The sequence below is a fragment of the Pelobates fuscus genome, chromosome 6 (assembly GCF_036172605.1).
Source record: "Pelobates fuscus isolate aPelFus1 chromosome 6, aPelFus1.pri, whole genome shotgun sequence".
NCBI classification, from domain to species: Eukaryota; Metazoa; Chordata; class Amphibia; order Anura; family Pelobatidae; genus Pelobates; species Pelobates fuscus.
Window position 1 is genome coordinate 82,611,623 of NC_086322.1, and position 21,212 is coordinate 82,632,834.

A 21,212-nucleotide genomic window follows, 5' to 3' on the forward strand; every position below is an offset into this window, starting at 1 on the left:
AAAAAGTATTGATCCACGTGCCTGTATAGCTGACAGGCAGTAAAAGCTAGAACTTTAGAGTTTGGAATTAAACAAATGTTTATACGGTAATATTTACAAAGGATTACAACAATCATCATAACGTCTATAGCTGCCTCTATTTCCTGCTAATGGAGCAAACATTTACCTGGTTCTGCCGGACAGCTGGTGTCCTTTAAGGTTGGCTGTAATTTGTCTTCTCCTGAGACGGATGCCAATCCTGCTGGCCATTCATTGGCTGAACGAGTCAGCTGGCCATTCTCAGCAATTGTGCGTTAGAATATGCATAGAATTGACATTAGCTGGCTTGAAGCTCTACTTCCGGGCTGGCTGATACCGCCCCCGAATCCCAGTGACTCTGCCGAAAGTGAAGTTACACTTTCAGCAATATTGGTGTAATCTTGATGTGTGCTGACTCCAGGCACCACAACCATTTTAAATCACTGAAGTGGTCATGGTGCTTGGAGTAACTATTTAAGGAGTAATTTAAATTACTTAATTACAGGAATATTATTTATTTTTCATGGTCAAGATGGCCTCCTAGTTGAAATCATGATTTCTGTGCTGACTGAGATTCTTGATGAGGTTTATTGGTGGATTATTTTCTTTACTTGGAGAACAAGGAACACAGCTCCATAGTGGTCACTGTGTATAAAAGTGTAATATACAATGGCACTCACACGAACAGGGAGACTCCACACTCTATAGAAAGGAACTATAAATCATGTGTAAATATGTCTGGGTTTTTTGTTTGTCGTGGTGAGTTACTCCACACAAGTATATTTACTTGTAAATCCGATGCTTCTTTTTGTACATCTTCTTAATTTTGTGTCAGGTGTTTAGAATTGTTGGGAAACTGCAGTTCCTGCCATTATATATGTTACTATCCATCTGGGATGCTCTATTTCATTTGGAGTCTCAAGGCACAAGAAAAAAGCCTGAAATGATTTTATTTGCCTGGTACTTGACACAATCTATCACCAGGTCCGGTTTTGAGTTCTGAAATCCTACTATAGCTGGGAGTCTTTTTAGTTTATTTTACTCACAGTTTACTTATGAATGCTCCTTAGTTTTAGACCAACAATGGCCTATATTGTGATTGCCACCTGCTTAAGGATCCTGTTTCAAATACTGCAGAATCGCATTAGGCTCCTGATGCAAAGTAAAGGTATAAGGTATAAGGTCTTTAAGGACAGAGCTGCGATGATGGTAGTAACATATGGAACTCAAGGAGTTGAATATGTAGTGCATATTATGGGCCTTTGTGCCATTTTCTTTTTTTGATATTTTCTTTTTCAGATTATTTTATCTTGAAGATGTAATATTTCCTACTCTAGCTTTTCTGTGATACACCTATTATTTATTTCGTATGAAAAAGTCATTTTTGTTGAATGCTTTTTAATGTATTTTTTTACAAAGTGTATTTTTGTCCATTCATTGTATTTTTGTTCCACATTGTCAGTTATATATGTTTGTAGTGGCTTTGGTGCTCAATGTATCTATTTAAGGGTATTAACGTGGGATGTTCCAGTTTTCCTGAATTTCTCAGTAAATAGATATAAATGCCATGCATTAAATTTGGATAGAACCAATCACAATTCTTAGCATTACTTACTACAGTGCCATTAATTGTGTTCTATAGACGGTAGAAATTCAAGCAGTATGGGTCCACAACAGCTTCTTAATATCCATCCAACTTCGAGAAAAAAAACCAAAGTGGCAATGTGACCTTGACGAGGATTTCATAGTGAGATAGAAACATTGTCACATGTTTATCTCTTGAACTATGAAAGCTGCTCAGATATTAAGAAGCTGTTGTGTGTCTATAGAACTTGAATTTCTACATATTGGTTGTAGACACTAGCTGTCTCTGGTGTGTGCTCACCAATCGAGTCTCCAGGTTAAGAGCCATCATTCTCTAAAATTGTCTATAGAAGACTACAGGCCAGGTTTTGTAATCCATGTTGTACAATGGATATTGATATAAAATTGGTTATATGTATTTTACCGTAACATTCACTGTATGTAATTCTCAATCTATCTTTTCCATCTCCAAAATACTTGATGACTAATTATTTACTCCACGTTGACTCTGGGTTTGTGCTTTATTATGGTTTTCACATCTGAAAACCATAATTATATTGTTACGGTTTTCTTGACCAGTATGTGTTGTTGGGGGTACACATTGCAGACATGTTTTTTTTTTATAGTTTTTCACTAACAATACTCATTGTAACTATATCTGCCCAGATTGTAAACCTCTGCGCCGAGCTTTGTGAACGTTTTTTGGTCTTTTATCGCCACCCAGTGACCGATTTATAGAATACATGTACAATAGAAACGTCAAATTCTCTGCTAATGGTGTTATTCTGTATACTGTACAGGAGCATGAGCATGTATGACATGAGATATGAAGAAGAGGGAAGCATGCTGCCACATAGCCGAGCTCACCAAGAGCATCTGCAAACTGTTAATGACCTGCTCAAGGAAGAAGATGAGACCTGGCAAAACGTAAGTGCTTTACAGTAACTTGCTATAACACTCCGTCTGTTCCCAGACTGCTCAGGTGGCATGACGTGAGGAATCTTGATTATGTCAGTCTATCACATTTTGTTGTTTTTGCTGTGAACCATTCATTTAGTAAATGTATAATGTCACCCAATGCATTATTTATATCTTCTCAACTGGGCAGGGATAGTAACTAAATATTCAAGATTTAATTTTTTTTAAATATATATTGCGTGCCCTGACTGAAGACACCGGGTTATTCGTTAAAGCTTGAATTTTAATCGAATTCCAAGTGAATTTCAAATTCGTAGCCAAAATGGCAAAGTCAGATTTGTTTCCAGATTGGCTACTCTGTCCTTAAATCTGAAATTCACTTTGTGTGTGTGTGTGTGTAACTGTACATTGAGAGACATATGTCCTAACTTCTAACCTTTTGTGTTTTGTTGAGAGAGCACCCCTTTGAATTTGCCATTGGTCTATTTGTAGAGAGATGTAGCCCATGGGAAATTCCCAATGAGGGAAATGCTTTACCTCACCTTATTCCCTGCCTTCGCATGCTCGGTTAATTTGAGTAAAGCCCAATTCCTATTAACAGGCTGGGACTTCTGCCAAATTGAATTTGCTACAGTGTGGCTTCCTCATTCTGGCAGTTCAGCAGTGACAATGGTTTGGCACAGTTTATAAAAGCCCACAATTGTTTTTAGGTTTGATAGAATTTCTCCATAGTGTTTCCAGTTCTTTGACTGTCCAGGAGGTCTGCGCCTGGAGTTATTTTTATTTTTTTAAAATCTTTATTTTTGCAGTGCGTGAGTAACATAAACAAGCTCGTATCGCCACAACAGCATGTACAAGCTAAAACAGTAATACAGTGAATACAGTATTATGGCATGCAAGAATGGCACCATTTTTTTGTTAGTAAATGCAAGTTAGGTACTTCTGTCTTAAGTTATAGCCTGTACTAGTTAGGTAAAAACGAGGTGAAAATAAGACATATCAGTTGATAAAAAAGGAGTTCTACCATGAAAATCTTAGAGCTAGCATATTCTTAGATTCAATTTTTTCAGGCTAAACATACATAATGGCTAAAGGCCGCATATTCTGCAGGGTTTGGAAAGACATATATGTAGCAGGCTTAAAAGTTGTAAACCACTAGGCTTTTGGGGCGCGTCTGCATCAAGCTAGGCATGTTAAGAAATAGACCATTGAACGGAAAAAAGAGAAAAATCATACTTTTCTAGTAAAACAAAAGCAGAATATACATTTATGGCATTGCTGGTAACGTTCAGGAGGCAACATGTTTCTGCCTGTTTAGAGCTGCCTGTGAGTAAGTCCCGGCTGTGGTGCTGTCCAGGAGTGTGTTTATGCGTTCATCCTATGCCCACGATCGGAAAGCTGCCAGCAGGTTTGTCTAGGGGCCGCATCCAATTTTGGCCACTCCGCCGGCCCCAGGCCTTTTCAAGGGCCCTCGTGCACTTTCCACCGCTCCGGTCACTTTCAGCACCGCAAGCGAGGTCCCGGGCGGTTGTGTGATGGAGAGGTCCCGTCCGGGCATGTGGGGTACGCAGCAGGGTGTTTCCCTTTTGGGCCCTCAGCCCAGGAAGGCAGATGCAAGCCTCGGATTTTATGGGCCGCCTTCTCCGCTTCACTGGTCTCCATTTCCCTGGCGTCGTGTGCGGTCTTTTCTTCCTGACAGCCACTCCAGGCGGTTTTTCTGGCGGTGAGTAATGCGGTCGTGTAGGGTGTAGCAGCTCCCTCTGGGTCTGTGCCCCTTTGTTCTGCATTCTCTGCCAGACGTTTTCGAGGAGGTCGTCCAGGCGCTGCTCGAGTGTCTGTATTCGGTTCATTATGTCTGCAACTGGTGCAGTAGTCGCCATTTTGAGGCAGATTGCGCCCCTCTATGTCTTTGCTTTAAGACGATGTGCTTGTCAGGGATGAAGCTTGGCTGTGATGATGGTGTCGGGATAACCCCCACCGGCAGCGGGGGAGTGGGGACCCGTATAACGTCAGCTTGTTCCGGTCGGAGAGGCAGCAGGGAGATCGGCCGCTTCTCCCAGGCTCTCACCTCGAGGTAGGCCTCAGTGGCAGTGTGGGCTCAATCTGCTTGTCAGACGCCTGGAAACCCTTGTGCTGTAGCAGAGTAGGGATCAGCGTGATTTAATAGTATGTACTTCTGTAACTACTTCTGTTTATAGAGTAGTTAAAAGGGACAGTTCCACTTGCTTTTATGTCTTTCTATTTACTTATACTGTAGTGAGTAACACATTTTAAATGACCCTTGTTTTACAAATCTAAGCTTTTCTCTAGTCCATGGTTCAAGTCATTTTCACTGGAGTGTTAAATTTCGGGCAAGATGTTAAGAGACACTGATCAAATTACTATTTTGTGGACACTGTGAAACCGTTTTAGAAACAAAATGAACATTCTGGTTCACACTCCTTGTAAACCTTTGACCTCTCTCCCTGTAAATAATAACAGTGATAGTATAAGTGATAAAAGCTGTAAACAAGGCTAAACAATCTGATTCCACTGTGAAATATTTGATCTCCAACATTCAGGTAGTCCACAAGTTGTTTTTTTTCTTTTTGCTTTTTATAGACATTCCTTCTTTCTTAGTAACAAGAGAAAATTTTCCTTTTCCATAATAATTACTTTTCCGCAGAAGTCGGGTCCCCCAATTTTTATTTTATCATGTAAAAGGAAACGGTTTCGATCTCTTACCGATCATGTATTTGTGTGTGTGTAATCTTGCAGGACCTGGCCAAGTGGAAGACTCGTCGGAGAAGTGCATCTCAAGACTTGATAAAGAGAGACCAGGAGAGGAAGAAGATGGAAAGGTTACTCAGTGGAGATAATGACTTCTCAGAAAGAAGGAAAAGTATCAAAACGTATAAAGAAATTGTGGAAGAAAAGTAGGTTGTATGTTCTTGTAAATGCTACTGATGTGACGGTGCATTGGTTAGCGCACCAACTCTAAAAAGCAAATGATCGTTAACACTTCAAATTCCTTTGCATTGCTTACTAACTCAGTGTTCAGATATGATTTGAATAATAATTTAAAGGCACATTCCAATGCCCGAATACAAAAAATCACTGGTTAGCACATAAACTCCAATAAAAACATGCATGCATTTAATTATGCTTTTTTTTTTAAAATCTAAATGGGAAACCTTGGATCCTGTGGATGTTACTGTGACACGTACCACCTAACTAGAGATAATTGCAGACCACATACACCCTTTCATGGCAATGGTGTCCCATGATGGCAGTGACACCCTGCCACACTGCAAAAATTGTTCAGGAATGGATTGAGAGACACGACAAAGTTTGTTGTTGACTTGACCTCCTAATTCCCTAGATCTTAATGTGATTGAGCATGTGTGGGATGTACTGAAACAACAAATCTGATCCATGGAGGCCCAACCTCGCAACTTGTAAAACTTAAAGGATCAGCTGCTAATGTCACGTTCAGGACATGTTCAGAGGTCTTGTAGAGACCTCTGAACGTGGTTCCAAGCCAACTTGGCTAAGCTTGATTTCCTGAACACAGCTCAGGTGAAAACACATCAAAATTTTAAGTTTAACCACAAACTTTCGTTCTAGATCTTATCAGAAATATTATAACTTGGGTTACATTTTTCTTTCTTGTCACACTGTTACTTTTGACACATAACATGGCTTTTCAGTAGCAGTTTTCATGTTGTTTTTCTATCCACTGTAATATTACTGTGCTTCCCACCACAAGTGACCAGCAGCCCAGGCCTGTTCCCACCCGCAGCACAATTTTACAATTGTTACTTGACTATCTAAAGACTTTCCACATAATTCTCTGTAAGGATGGTAATTCGGCCTGGGACATCATGTTATATCATGAACCTATTTCAGTGGCACATTGTGCTCTCTTGGCAAGGTCTTGTTTTCTTGCTTGTTTCTGTATCTTCTCTCAATCCCCCCCAAAAACACGTTCTGCATTGTTCTATTGCGAACATATGCCTATGATGTGTAAAATGATTTGCTGTGTTGTAAAATTCTGCTCTATTTTACGTTTTATTGCTTTTCTATATGCAGAATGGTATTAAAGAATAAAAAAAATAATAATAATTTGAGACCGTCCTAAAGTGGAGCAATTGCTGCTGATTGTATCATTTGTAGAACTTTGCCCCAAAGCTGCGTGTTATAATTTTAGTTCCCTAACTCTTGTATTGCAGCCTCGTACTTTGAATTGACTGCCAGTGACAAAGCAGGGTTCTAGAGATTTACTGCAGTAGTTTGTGTTAAATTTAAGTCCCTTTCCTTTTATTTCTTTATCTTCAGAGAACGTAGAGAGCGAGAACTGCATGAAGCTTACAAAAACGCCAGGACAAAAGAAGAAGCAGAAAAGATACTGCAGAAGTATATTGAAAGGTTTACAATAAGTGAAGCTGTTCTCGAACGCTTGGTAATGCCAAAAATCCTGGAAAGAAGCCATTCTGTGGAACCAGGTTTATTGACCTCCTCTGAGGACCCAAATCCACTCAAGTACCTGAGGCAACAGTCGTTACCATCTCCAAAGTACACTGCTACCGTAGAAGCTGTGATTTCTTCCCCCAGCAGTGAGTTGGAGTGCAAGGTTCTACCAAGTGTAACATCCCCGAACAAAAATGTGATCTCTAAGACTGTGCCTATGCTGACAGCCAAGCCTTATTCACAGCCGAAGAACACACAACAAGTGCTCAAGACTTTCAAGGTGAGATTAGTGGTGTGAATAGATCTTAGAAAAAATGGATTTGATCAAATACAGGAGGAACATTTTTATTCCACGGAATGATAAATATGAGTACAATAAGTCCTGTTCTAAAACTAATCAAAGCGCATAGTGAATCTGTGCCACGTGGTGACACTTAGAGAAGATTATTTGTGAGACTGGTTACAAATGTATAGATTTTAAACTTTGGTTAAAGACTTGCAGCTGCATGGTTCCGCCTGTAGAACACTGATTTACGCTATACATTTTTACTTGTGGTTGTGAAAAATGAAAGTTACTAGCAAGTGTATGATTTATTTCCTGCTGTCTGGCCCATACAGCTGGGAATGGTTCATACCGTTAGAATGCCAGCAGGGGGGTTTGTTATAAACACAGATAAAAACTTTGTCTCCCCATTGACATTCTTTTTCTCTTATTGCTCACGGTCTCATTATAAAGCTTTGCATTGAAATGTTTTTTTGCCTTGGCTGTTTGTAGGTCGATGGAAAAGCTAACCTGAATGGAGAAACTTGTAATGGAATGGACCAGAAGGACAGAGGATGTGGGAACTTGGTTTTTGCTCACTCTCTAACTCGATCACAGCTTTTTGAAGGCAAAGCCAGAGTAGACGAGGTGACCAAGGAGAAGAAGCCGGATGTTGCTTGCCTTGAGCTCAGTGTGACCAGATGTGACATACAGAATTCTGTCAAAGAGCTACACGTAAGATTAATGTCAAATGTAGCTGTTTTAGCAGAGACATAACATTTTTCTTTCTTGAGGTTTTGATTTTAGTCATTGCTGTGATTGTTCCTATTTCTGGTATCATCCTTATATTAAAACTACAGTCCAGCCAACACTCAATTCTTAAAGGGACACTATAGTCACCAGAACAACTACGGCTTATTGTATTTGGTCTAGTGAGTATTATCGGTCTTTTTGCAGTAAACACTGTCTTTTCAGAGAAAATACAACGTTTACATTACAGCCTAGGAATACCTCCTCTGGCGGCCACTCATATGGCTATTAGAGATGCTTCCTGGGGCAGTGCACTGTCATTCATTGTCTCACCCTCTTCGTGGAGAAATGGAACTTACCTCATAGAGATGTATTGATTCAGTGTATCTCTGTAAAGAGATGCTGATTGGCCAGGGCTGTTTGGCTTGTGTTTGCTCTGACGCTAATCTGCCTCCTTGACAATCTGAGCCAATCCCATGCTTTCCCATGTGAAAAAGTGCAGAGACGAGCTACAAAATTGATAAAAGGAATGGAGCATTTTAGTTATGAAGAAAGGTTAAAAAATGTAAATCTCTTCAGTTTGGAAAAACGGCGCCTTAGAGGGGATACGATAACATTATACAAATATATTCGGGGCCAGTACAAACCATTATCTGGAAATCTATTCATAAACAGGGCTATACATAGGACACGAGGTCACACATTTAGGCTTGAAGGAAGGAGATTTCATCTAAGGCAAAGAAAAGGTTTTTTTACAGTAAGAGCAATAAGGATATGGAATTCATTGCCAGGAGAGGTGGTTTTGTCAGAGTCTATACAGATGTTTAAGTTGCAATTGGATAAAAACATAACGTACAGGGATATAATTTCTAATTAGTGGGGTAATAGCTGCTTGATCCAAGGAGACATCTGACTGCTATTTTGGGGTCAAGAAGGAATTTTTTCCTAGTTTGTTGCAAAATTGGAAGCGCTTCAGACTGGGTTTTTTGCCTTCTTTTGGATCAACAGCAAAAGCATATGTGAGGAAGGCTGAACTTGATGGACGCAAGTCTCTTTTCAGCTATTTAACTATGTAACTATGTAACACCACTTCTGACTATGTCAGCCAAGCAGGCAGATCAGGAGCAGAGCCAGCAGCTGCAGACTGTTATAAAAGTAAGATTTTACTTGTGTTCCTGACCCTATAGTATTGCTTTAATATCAGTGGTGCGTTTTTCATAATTTGTTAGTTGTGTGTATTCAATAATTTTGGTAATTAAGACTGGTTTAATTCTTTATGCTGTGTAGATAAAAACAAAAAAAAAGCAGACCTGGTATTTGTCTATGTGCGATCCTGTAGCTTCATTGTTTGTTTTATTTATGTTTAGGGTTTCACAGGAACAGAGAACCATGTAAGCCTTGGGGATGAACTAGCTTCTAATGTAAAATCAGAAGACCACTCGGTGCAACACTACACAAAAGGTTCGTTTGTAATTATCAACTAGAATAGCTTTACTATTGCGATCTGTTATCATCCATGTGTTTTCTTGTTTTCTCTCTGCAATGTTTGTTTTTGCTTTTCTGTCTGATGAATAATGTCTTCCTCTTGTTGTGTGTTGTTAGGCAATGATCATTCAGTAAGCCTCACCCAGGTGGGATCATCTATATCCAGCATTGAATTAACACCGTGTATACCTCTGAAAGAGTCTGCGGTTAATGGCAAGGTTTTGGAAGAGGAGAGAAAAGTGGAAACCAAAACAATTATCACAAATTGGGTAAAGAAGTTGCAATAAAGCATTGTTTCCTGTTGCATCTCACCTAATAAACCAATCGTATCGCAGATACTTAAGGTTCTAAAACCACTGACTGAAACCTGTGGAGTGCTGTAGAGGTTTCAGCCAGACTGAGAGACACAGGGTAGTTTACCAACACATATTCATCCCCTGGATCTAGGAATTCTTCTATGTAAGCAAAATTATAATATATTTTTATGGATGTAAAATAATCAAAGGTTGAAAATGTTGTGAATGATCCATCTTTTATTAATTGTAGCAACATGAACAGTTTTGGAGATTGATGTATCTTTAGAGTGCTTTGGAATCTTACTGTTTAATATTAATCAGCGTAACTTAATACTTGTACATTATACATTACAGTGCATCAATGAAGGGCGTGAATACTGTGTAGATAATAGTTTCCTGTAATTATAATATATGTATACGTGTAATATATATTATAGAAAACATATTTCTATCCCTTTTATCTAGGCTCAGGCTTCTGATTCCAAAGAACAAAAAGAAATGTTATTTCTTCCTATGAAGGATGCCAACGGTAAGTTTAAAAATATAAACAATGATCTAATTTTTACCATGCACTAAAACACTGTATCTACATTTTGTCCTTATGATCCAATAAACTCACTTTGCATTTCATTCTGATACCTATGGATTTACTCTGAGGCCTGTGAATTCTCACCATCGAGCACCAATGCGTTAGTTGAACCTTCAAGTTTCCCATTTATGCAAGTAGTTAAATGTTCATAGAGAAGCTATTTGGACCAATTGCTGGTTAACTTGCTGGTTAACAGTGCATGCTAAAAAAAAAAGCCTACAAAAGGAGCACCCGCAGGGAGGGTGGGAGGGGAGAGCTAGCTTTCACTTGCAGGTGTTCTGCCTGCAAGGGGAAGATTTGAATACCTGTTGTCAGTGTGCAGTGCGCGCTGATGACAGATGTTAAATATGCACAGAATTGACATTTGGCAGCCCTAAACACTGGGCTGCCAATATCATGTGTGCCGGGGATGCAACTATCCCCCAGCACACACTGCTTAATATCTCAGTATGTGCAGTGCTTCAAACTGTAATACTGCACATAGTAACTCTGACCACCATGACCACCAGGACCACTTTAAATCACTGAAGTGGTCATGGTGGTCGGAGTAAACCTTGAAAAAAGTCATCAGAATATCATCATTGTCCTAGCAGTGAAATCTATTAAATCTATCTATAAAACCATTTTATCTAAACTGTCTAATGTATCCTATCGATGCCATCTGTTGATGAAGCATCCATTCTGTTCTTTCTATTTAGTCAACCTAATCATTCCATCTCAGACCTGTCAGTTGAATCTATCACTCGAAACAATCAAGTTTATGTACGCTGATGAACTAATCCAACAATCAAATGGCCAAATCTTTTAACTGAATGATAACACAATTTCTCTATATCTTACATGTTTTCACTTGTTAAATAATCCTCTGCTCTTCCCTGTGTCCACAGTCACATGTATAATAATAAACAGTGTTTAAAGTAACACTATAGGGTCAGGAACACAAACCTGTATTCTTGATCCTACAGTGTTAAAACCACAATCTAACCCCCTGGTCCCCTCTTGCCTCCCTAATTATAGTAAAATCTTACTTGTATTCAAGTCTGACGCCCCTGTCTGCCTCTGACCTGCCCATGTCTGCTGACATTATCAGAAGTTGTGGTCTGAGCCAATCACAATGCTTCCCAATAGGGTTGGCTGAGACTGTCAAGGAGGCAGATCAGGGGCAGATCCAGTACAAGTCAAACCTAGCCATGGCCAATCAGCATCTCTATGTGGGAAATTGTGTCTCCATGCAGCACTGCACCAGAAAGCACCTCTAGTAGCCATCTAAGGAGTGGCCAGTGGAGTTATCACTAGTTATCACTTTCTCTGATAAGACAGTGTTTGCTGCAAAAAGCCTAAAGGGAATGATTATATTCACCAGAACAAATTCAATAAGCTGCAGTTGTTCTGGTGACTATAGTGTCCCTTTAACCAGGAAAGGTACATTCTTTCCCCTTCGGTAGAAACTTGTCTTGCCATTCATTTTGTTAGCCCCAAATTTGTAGTTAATATATTGCATTTTTTCCAATTTCTTTGCAACATGTGCTTCGATGCTTTTCAATAATTTGATTGTATACTATCAGACTGTATCCTCACTATATGGGTCTTATGATATCATTTTCCTACTGCATTATACAGTATGGAAGCTTGTCACATTGTCAATGTTTTTGCTATCCCTATCTCAGAGTCCTCAAAAAGGGTACAGCTAAATGTTACACTTGAGATCGGAAATAGCTGCCGCTGTTCTCAGTTATTTTTCCAGTCAGGTAACGGAGGACTCGATGACCTGCACATTCTGTGTTATTGGAGTGTGGTTCTTGGTTTATCGTGATTCACTGTCACATTTTTTTGAGAGATGTTTGTTCTCACTTTCAATGTCACTGGATTTCATGAGATAAATATTGAACGTTGACCTGTAATTGTTTTGGGGACCGGTTTATGAAGAATGCCTCTGTATTTTGCAATGGAGTAATCTTAGTTGTAATCTCTAATTTAGTACATCAGTGCTGTAGACGGTTGTGTGGACAGAGAGGACAATGATGCAATATAATAGAACGGTCAGAATTTTCATTCAGGAATACGGTTGTGAAGAAGGGGGGGGGTGCTAGTTACATAAAAAAAAAACTGTACTTTCATTCCTCTGGATAATGTAATAAATGAACAGGTATGAGTTAATCTCACTCTGCCAGTGACCTCACGTTTATGCTCCTGCTATAAACACCAAATCATGAAGGTTGAATTCTATTTAAAAAAAAAATAGAAATTAAAATTTTTTAATGTGTTTTATCTTATTTTTTGGGGGAATTCCACATCACCGATTTAGGTGTTCTAGTTAGACCCCCCCCCCCCCCCCCCCACCCTGTATATTGCAGTTCCCCTGGCTCAGTATGTAAATTAATCACTGTATCAGAGAGACCCATGGGGAAACTACACGAACAGACATGGCACAATGTGTGCGTGTTGCAGTGTTACAGAGCATGAAGATCTGTCCGAGATTGCAGTCATGTAGATCACAAACATTCTAGGCTACCAAACTATTAATTAAGTTGATGCTTTATAAACCAGCATACCTCCCAAAACAACTGGGTGAATAGCTTACTTTTCGTAAAGTCCGCTATTGGTGGTGGGACGTTTGTTTCATTTGTGCCGTGCATGTTTATTAAGATGGTGTTCCTCCTGTTTAGCTAATTAAACATTTATAAAACCATATACATTTTAATTTTTCCTAAATATCCCAGAATTTATCTGGTATGTTCTAACTGTCCTGCTTACAAAAGGGCAGCAATTGTTAGAATGTTCTCCCCCTTTTAATCTGTTACTGATAACAATATTTATAAAATAAATGAGGAATATTTTTCATTTTTTTATTCTGCTCCAATGTCTGGACTCTAGAGCCCTAAGCAAGTGATTACTGCAGGGGGCACAGCACCTTTATTATCAGTGTGTGAGTTGGGAGTAAATGGGTAAATGTGAATATTTAGTTGGTCTGGTTTTGTTTGCATAGTTTCTGTTCTAATCGTTTTTGAAACCTTTTGACAGGTTTGTGCCCCTTCAATGTTACTTGCTGTTGGAAAACGTCAATTTTGCTTAGCACTTTTAGCGATGGCCTGTAACTGCTGTAAAGACTGATCAAGTTATTTACTAGAGTGAGAATTAAAAGTGCATTTCAAATTAAAGAAAAAAAAAATAGCGGAACCCGAAATTTTTCTGTCGTCTATGCTTCATTTTAAAGGGAATATATATATATATATATATATATATATATATATATATATATATATATCCTTCAATAAATATATATACTGGACCCCAGGGACATATCCACGCCAGCTCTCCAGGTAGAGAGCCTGGGTAGACATTTAATATTAATAATTTGTGTGTGTCTGAATGTGTATGTGTCTGTGAGTGTGTGTTTGTCTGTAAGTGTATGTGTGTGTGTTTCTGTGAGTGTGTTTCTGTGAGTGTGTGTTTCTGTGAGTGTGTGTTTCTGTGAGTGTGTGTTTCTGTGAGTGTGTGTTTCTGTGAGTGTGTGTTTCTGTGAGTGTGTGTTTCTGTGAGTGTGTCTCTACATGTGTCTGTCTGTCTGTATGAGTCTGCATGTGTATCTGTTTGTCTGCATGTGTGGGGTAGATGTATGGGGGGGCCCCAGGGCAATTTTCACACAGGGGCCCCATGGTTTCTAGTTAAGCCTCTGATTACAAGGTTAAGACTTCCTCTAGTGGCAAAGGTGCTTTCTGCAGTTTTATGGATTTCAACTCCATGAAACGACGCTGGATATCCTCATGCCCAATATCTTCAAAATCCACACCGGAAAGCATTGATTCCCTTCTCTAGGGAAGGCTTAATGTGCGTGCACATTAGGTACCCCCCCCCCCCCCCCCCCCATTGCTGGCATCAGAGGAGGCGGAGCCGAGGGACCTTGGCGCTGGAGTAATGTTAGTGAAATAAGTTGTTTTTTAACCCTTTAATCACGGTGTGCGGTGAGATACTATAGCGTTAGGAATATATATTTTTTTTATTCCTAATACTGGAAACTACTATGACCTTAAATTTTAAATTCACTTTTAATTCTCGCTTTAGTGAATAATCCTTAAAGAAACGGTACATAATATGAAGTGTATTACATATGCTATATGTGTATGTGATATTGATATGTATTATTCACTACTTTTCTTGTGTAAATATCTCTAATATTTCAGTTTGAATTTACCATGCTGATTTTGACCTCTGTATGTCAGGCTGAAATAAATATGTACCTGGTTAATTTTCAGCCAGTTATGTCCTATGGAATGTCTGGACCTTTGTTTATTAATTTCAAATGGTCTACCAAATCTAAATTGGTGTAACATGAGCTAGTGGGTGATTATTTCATTCCCAAGCAAAAGGGATGCTGTCTTTTTCATTGCCACCTCCCCCCAAACCTTGCAGCCAAATAAGAATCACCATTTCTGGTTTCAGAAGATTTCTCCTTGATAACTTGTTTTACACATCTAATTTCCTGATGATGACTTCACCATTGTCTTTGCTTATTTCCAAACAGGCGAAACTGAATGCAACAAGATTTCTCCAGTGAGTAATTCAATTGGGAAAACTTTGGCATGATTCTAGTTTTCTTAATGCTTGTGTTTGACTTGTACCTAATTTTTAGTTTTTTCAGTCTTCTTGTGACCACCAAACATGAGACACCAATGTGCAAGAGTGCTTTATATTTGCATCCAGTCAATCTCCCCTTGCTTGGGTTGGACATCTTCAACCCGTTTAATATCTCTCTCTTCTACTTTAGTTTCTAACTATTTCAACTTAGTCTAATTTCTATCTCCATACATTTTCTCCTATACTCTCAAACAGCTTCTTCATTTTATAGCAACATTTCTAGCAAATTTGGGGTTTCCAAGATAGTGAGATTAAAGTTTCAAGGTTACGAAGTGTATTTAAGTAAACTAGCAACTTTTTTTCCCCCCCATGGCAGAATAATATTTTATTGTAACCAGGTTATTGAAAATGTATGTGCATTTAGAATTGCATGCTCACTTTAACCCCCTTAAGGACCAAACGTCTGGAATAAAAGGGAATCATGACATGTCATGTGTCCTTAAGGGGTTAAACCTTTTTTGAGTTACTGAACAGCAGCCATTTATAATAATGTTTTGTAAACTTACTGAAAGAAAAAGGAAAATGTTTTATAAACGTGTGAAATGTTGTGGCATGCTTGCTGGGCCCAATGAAAGTTAAAGTTTACTTGAAATAATTTAAATTTAAAAAAATAAACAAAAACAAACTACCGAACAGATAAGAACAATATCAATGAACTAAATAGGCCATTTTTCAAAAGTACCAATGATGGTGCATAGAACATTGGATAACAATGCCATTGTATGCTGCTAACCAATGATTATCCCACTTCACTACCACTTACATATATATATGTACTTACCTTCATCTCTACTCCGGCATTCTCCCTGAATTGAAGAATAAACACATTTCTCTACCAGGGCTCTAGATAATCTCGGTTCTGCACGGAAGGTCTTTAAAAACACACACACCCCATACACATACCTGCACACTTCATTCTGTACTCTGCTCCTGAATCAAATCCTGAGATATTGGTGAGGAAGGGCTTAGGAAACACATCTGTAATAATAATCGCATGGGAGCACGGGCAATAATATATATCGTGAATGTTTTCTTTGTTTCACTTTAATGTATTGATCAGGTGGATTGAGATAAGCTGCCATTAGGATTTGCTTATGAAACATCCGTGTAAAACCTATGAAGTGTTCTGTAGAAGGTCTTTCTAGAACCCGACATCAGATGTCAGTTAAGGTCATGTTCAACCTATGCCCAGCAGGAAAGTCCTAGCAGTAAGAATGAAGTAGAGAATTCATTGCCTGTAAGATCTCACCATGACAATAACACATATTGTGAGCTAGAACACAAGTTATAGGTGCAAGAAGTAATACAGACATTTGACACAATTTCTTGTATACATTTTCAATATATATTTTTAATACCGAAACATTTATAACCGTAGGAAATGCTATGCCAAGGTGTAACGTTATTGCTGCATGGTTAATCTCTGCATTCTCTACCCTGCAATAACTTTTTTGCTATGGCTGTGTGATCTCTTATAGGCGGTTACACCATCTCTCACTTCACCAAGTCGATTTTGCTCTTGGGACCCTGAAGAGGAGAGAAAACGTCAGGAAAGGTGGCAGCACGAACAGGAAAGGATTCTTCAGGTAGTGTAGCAGTTGTAAGACTGGCAACTAGTAACTCTTGCACCACTTTACGAACAATGTTTCTTTTGCAAGGGGCTTGGGAGCTAAACGGTATTGAGAAATTAAACTCCGTCATTTTTCTTGACAATGTCTATGTTGTTGAATGCTTACATTGTCAATGTTAAATCCTTCTTTCAGGAAAGATACCAAAAAGAACAGGAAAAATTGAAGAATGAATGGGAAAAGGCTCAGAAAGAGGTGGAAGAGGAAGAACGCAAATATTATGAAGAGGTAAGAACTGCAATACTTGCGGAATGATGACCAAAGCACAGTGCCCAAGCCCCTGCAGCTAGTGTGTGTGTTTCTATCTATATATGTTTCTTCATGTATGTATTTTTTTATTTTAGGAGCGGAAGATCATTGAAGACACAGTGATGCCATTGACGGTGTCCCCAGTGGCTGATGTGAATATCAGTATGTCTGAAAGGAATGGAAATGTGGGAGTCCCTGAAGACAATCATGAAAAAGAGAATATGAAGGCTGGGACGGTATGTTCTATTAGTTTCCGGGTCATTTTTTGCCTGGGCCCGTATTTCATGCATTTAAGTCCATGCAACTGTTCACAGGAGGTGGTTATAGATCTTACTCATAAAGAAACATAACAGTTCAAAACTGTTTTGATTTACGTAGTGACACCACTTGTTGGACCATGTAGGTTATTCAATGCTGGGAATTGGGTGATGGGCGAGCACCATTTTATTACATCATACAATACTAGTAAATGCTGCTTATGTTAATGGCTGTGTTAATTCATCTTTTAATAACTAATAAGCGTCAATGAGCTGCATTATGGACTTTTTAGAGAATAAAAAACTTTTTTTTTTCTTCTAATGCTGGGCTTCCGGTAGCTCTTGACAGAGTCGCAAGGATGTTTGATAGACAGTATTCAGACAAAGAATGATAAACCACAGACATTGTGGGAACAAGAAGGAGCTTTTCTTGGAGCTGAAGAAGAGCATGCAAAGGGAACAAAGAAGTATGTATTGGTGAAACATTGTAACACACAGGATGACTGAATATGAATATATATATATATATATATATACACACACACACACACACACACACACACACACACACATATATTATCGAGTGCTTCATCTGCAAATATCAAGTTGGGAATTGGGAATGTCTGCCTTGGGCACAGTAATTCTGAGAAATCATGTTTCCATAATTATCCCAGGATTCCCAGTCCAATGTGCATTTGAGCACAGATATAAATTGTGTTTCATACTTCATCCAACCAACATTCTTGCAGGCACCCTTCGCAATGGAACATTGTTTTAAATATAGATGTTTAAACCAAAGCATGGGTTTGATCCAAAAGGACCAATGACCGGGAACCAGCCACGGACTGTAAAGTTTAAATTTTCAGGTCTCAACTGCATGGTGCCAGTTCTGGTCTAGAAGCTGAAGCCCTTATTTGGCACCTAGCTATGTGCTCTCAGACACAATACAATTCCCCATTATTTGATCCTGAAGGTGTGAATATGGTTTCTCATTAGTACATGTAATGTTGATAATGAGCTGAGGGTTGAATAGAAAGCACTTTAAAACCCATTACCTGATTTTGAAATATTTGATTGTGTATGTGACTTCTTAGCTTTATGTATAGACCATCATTCACGTTTACCAATGGTAACTTCAATGTTTTTTCCTTCTGATCCAGGAGACAAGAAATAGTGGAAAATGAAAGTGAAATGAGAAATCATAATTCTGTGAATGAGTTTAACACTCCTACCAAATGTATTTTACAGCCAGGTAAGTGACTATATGATTGTTGCATTTTATTTGTTGTTACTAGTGGTGTTTCACTTATCACTTAAACTCACAAGGTGCTTTTAAACTATGCAGGACAAAGTAGAGATTATTTTCCCTACTCATGGGGCATAAGGCAACTTCTACTTCCTTTGTTAGTTTGACAAAGGAAGTGGAGCTTGTCTTAAGCTCCGCCCTTTGTCAAGATTGTCAAGAGTAGGAAAAATACGCGAAAGAAGGCAAACTAGAGACTACTTTATTTTAATTAAAATAGAAATAGATCGGGCCGATATACACGACGAGGCCGAAGGCCCCAATATGGCGGCGCATCCCTCAGGACGAGACGGCACCCACACACCTTCATTGGAAGGCATCGGAGACGAACTCCGCACGATATCAGCAGCAATGGCCACGATGGCCACGAAAGCGGATCTCCTGGTCCTGACAACCACGATCCAAGACGCAATGCGGGCGGAACTAGCCGGTCTCCGGACGGAGGTGACGGCACAAGGCGCCCGACTACAGGCCTTGGAACACTCCCACGAGGCCCAAACGCACAGGATTGCGGCAACCGATACTGCCATAACGAGACAAGGCGACCTCCTGCTCCAAATGAGGAGGTCAGTCGAAGACCTCGACAACCGCGGCCGCAGATGCAATATTAGGGTCCGCGGTATGCCCGAGGCAGAAGGTGAAGAAGATGTGGAAGGCACCCTAACAGCGTTATTTCGTCTGATCCTCCCTGGCGACACCTTACCACCGCTCAGATTTGAAAGAGCACATAGGGCCCTGCGTCCCCGATCCCTGGAGGAAGGCCCCAGAGACATAATCTGCTGCATCCACTCATTCGCCACGAAAGACGCTATCATGAAAGCAGCTAGGGCACGACCCACATGGGACTATCATGGCGTGCAAATTTCGCTATTCAATGACCTGTCTCCGATCACCCTGGACGCTAGAAGGGCCTTGCGGCCTATCACCTCCTTACTACAAGACCGCAATATACCATACAGATGGGGCTTCCCATTCTCCTTATCGGCAAGACACCGGAATGGCTGGGTAACGCTCCGCGGGCCAGATGAGGCCCCCAGCTTTCTAGAAGAGCTGGAGCTCCCTCCTACACCTATACCGAATTGGATACTGGGGCCTGGTATGAGACCACAACGTATGCCCCGCCGACATAGGAACCACTCACCGCCGGGACCTGCCCATCACAGACGCGGAGCACGCGAGGCCCAGAACTGAATACCGACCTCGTAGATCCACCGTTTCATTGATGCTGTGACACTCACTACATTAAGGTACTGTCCTCCCCTTGCCAAACTGGCCGAGACCTGACTGCTGGCCAATACACACATGGCATGCTTGCCTGCCTATGGACTAGGCCCGTGCCCCCTCATGATGATGTTCTACCTGACGGCCACATTTGCTGCCATCTCCGGACTCTGTTTCTCCCCCCCCCCCCCCCCCCCCCCGTGATGATGCTCTACCTGACGGCCACATTTGCTGCCATCTCCGGACTCTGTTTCCCCCCCCCCCCCCCATCTTGCCCCTTCTCCCATACACGAGGGGCCTGATCCACAGTCACCTACTCAAGGGCTCCCAACAGACACTTTTGGGGCGGGGGTAATGGTGGGACAAGCTGAACGGATCACCCCTCATCGGGCTGGACCCTCGCCTTGACTCAAGGCCCAGTATTGTGGGATTGAACTCTCTGACTAGCACACCGGGACTGTAACAGTATACTACATCTCAGAATCTGATTATTGGACGCGATAAGTATCATTGCCTTTCTTTACAACACTGGTTGTTTGAGTACAATATGTTAACATGAGATGATGCATGCCACTTTTAAGCACACCACGTATTAATTATCTTGCTAGCACCACACTACATCAGCTCTGTACTGCATACGGGGGGGCGGGAGTCGGGGAGGTGGGGGGGGCTCCGGAGGGCCGGCTCTGTGTGTCACCACTGTAATTGGGAACATAAAACGATGTAGAAGGGAAACTTGGGGGACGCACGATGGGGGGTGGGGCTCTGCGGGGGGGGGGGTGGGGGGGGGGGGGGAATGGGGGAGGTAGCGGGGGGAGGGGGGGCGCGCTGCGGGGGGGGGGGCCGTTACGGGGGGGGGGGAGATGGGACTTAGGGATGAGACCTACCGTGGTACCCATGACGCAGGCTGGACCACACCTCTACCACTACCTTTTACAGTAGCCCCCACCCATTGTGGTACAGACAACACAACCACGTATACCCCGGTGACCTACGAGGGGACGGGAATCACCCCTACATGCTGTACCCGTATACCTAATGGGGCCTCCCGCACTTGAGGGCACAAAACATGGGAGAGGGGACGAGGGGAAAACGAGCAACCATGACTTATTTAAACTCCGCTGCATGTAACGTTCTAGGCCAGCAGAAACACGGGATGGGACGGGGAGGAAAGGGGGGACAGAATGTAACATCCACACCTTGATAGGGAACCAAAATGGGAATGAGTGATAGCTGATATGACCAACGGAAAATGTTAAGGACCTTATATTTGTCAACTGTTATTGCTGTTAACTAATCTTTTTTCTTCACTTGTATATGTTGCTGGACTGGACACCCTTGGGTACACCCACATCTCCCATGATCAACAGCACTCGGGCTAGGAACCGGTCGGAGCGGACACTATTGACCCATACCTAACTACACATCTAGACACGCTTCACGATCTAAGGTTCGACCCCAGTCATTGCTCCACATAACCACTTGCGCGAACATCTCGACGGAGCCACAGGCACACTCACTCACCGATCTGGTCATCGGGGTGACGCCTGGTCACTCACGCCGAGGCG

General features: G+C 40.9%; 1 protein-coding gene across 4 annotated transcripts in view; it reads left to right on the forward strand.

Annotated features, from left to right (window-relative positions):
• LIMCH1 (LIM and calponin homology domains 1) overlaps nucleotides 1–21,212 on the forward strand; it is a 245,787-nt gene that overhangs the window by 208,343 nt on the left and 16,232 nt on the right. For all 4 annotated transcript variants that reach the window (XM_063457904.1, XM_063457907.1, XM_063457908.1 and 1 more), the window contains exons 17-29: nucleotides 2,403–2,529; nucleotides 5,278–5,435; nucleotides 6,838–7,249; nucleotides 7,745–7,966; nucleotides 9,349–9,442; nucleotides 9,584–9,735; nucleotides 10,228–10,291; nucleotides 14,874–14,902; nucleotides 16,465–16,572; nucleotides 16,750–16,842; nucleotides 16,959–17,099; nucleotides 17,460–17,587; nucleotides 18,281–18,372. In XM_063457904.1, the coding sequence (XP_063313974.1) occupies nucleotides 2,403–2,529; nucleotides 5,278–5,435; nucleotides 6,838–7,249; nucleotides 7,745–7,966; nucleotides 9,349–9,442; nucleotides 9,584–9,735; nucleotides 10,228–10,291; nucleotides 14,874–14,902; nucleotides 16,465–16,572; nucleotides 16,750–16,842; nucleotides 16,959–17,099; nucleotides 17,460–17,587; nucleotides 18,281–18,372 (1,820 nt within the window). The remainder of the gene's footprint in view (nucleotides 1–2,402; nucleotides 2,530–5,277; nucleotides 5,436–6,837; nucleotides 7,250–7,744; nucleotides 7,967–9,348; nucleotides 9,443–9,583; nucleotides 9,736–10,227; nucleotides 10,292–14,873; nucleotides 14,903–16,464; nucleotides 16,573–16,749; nucleotides 16,843–16,958; nucleotides 17,100–17,459; nucleotides 17,588–18,280; nucleotides 18,373–21,212) is intronic.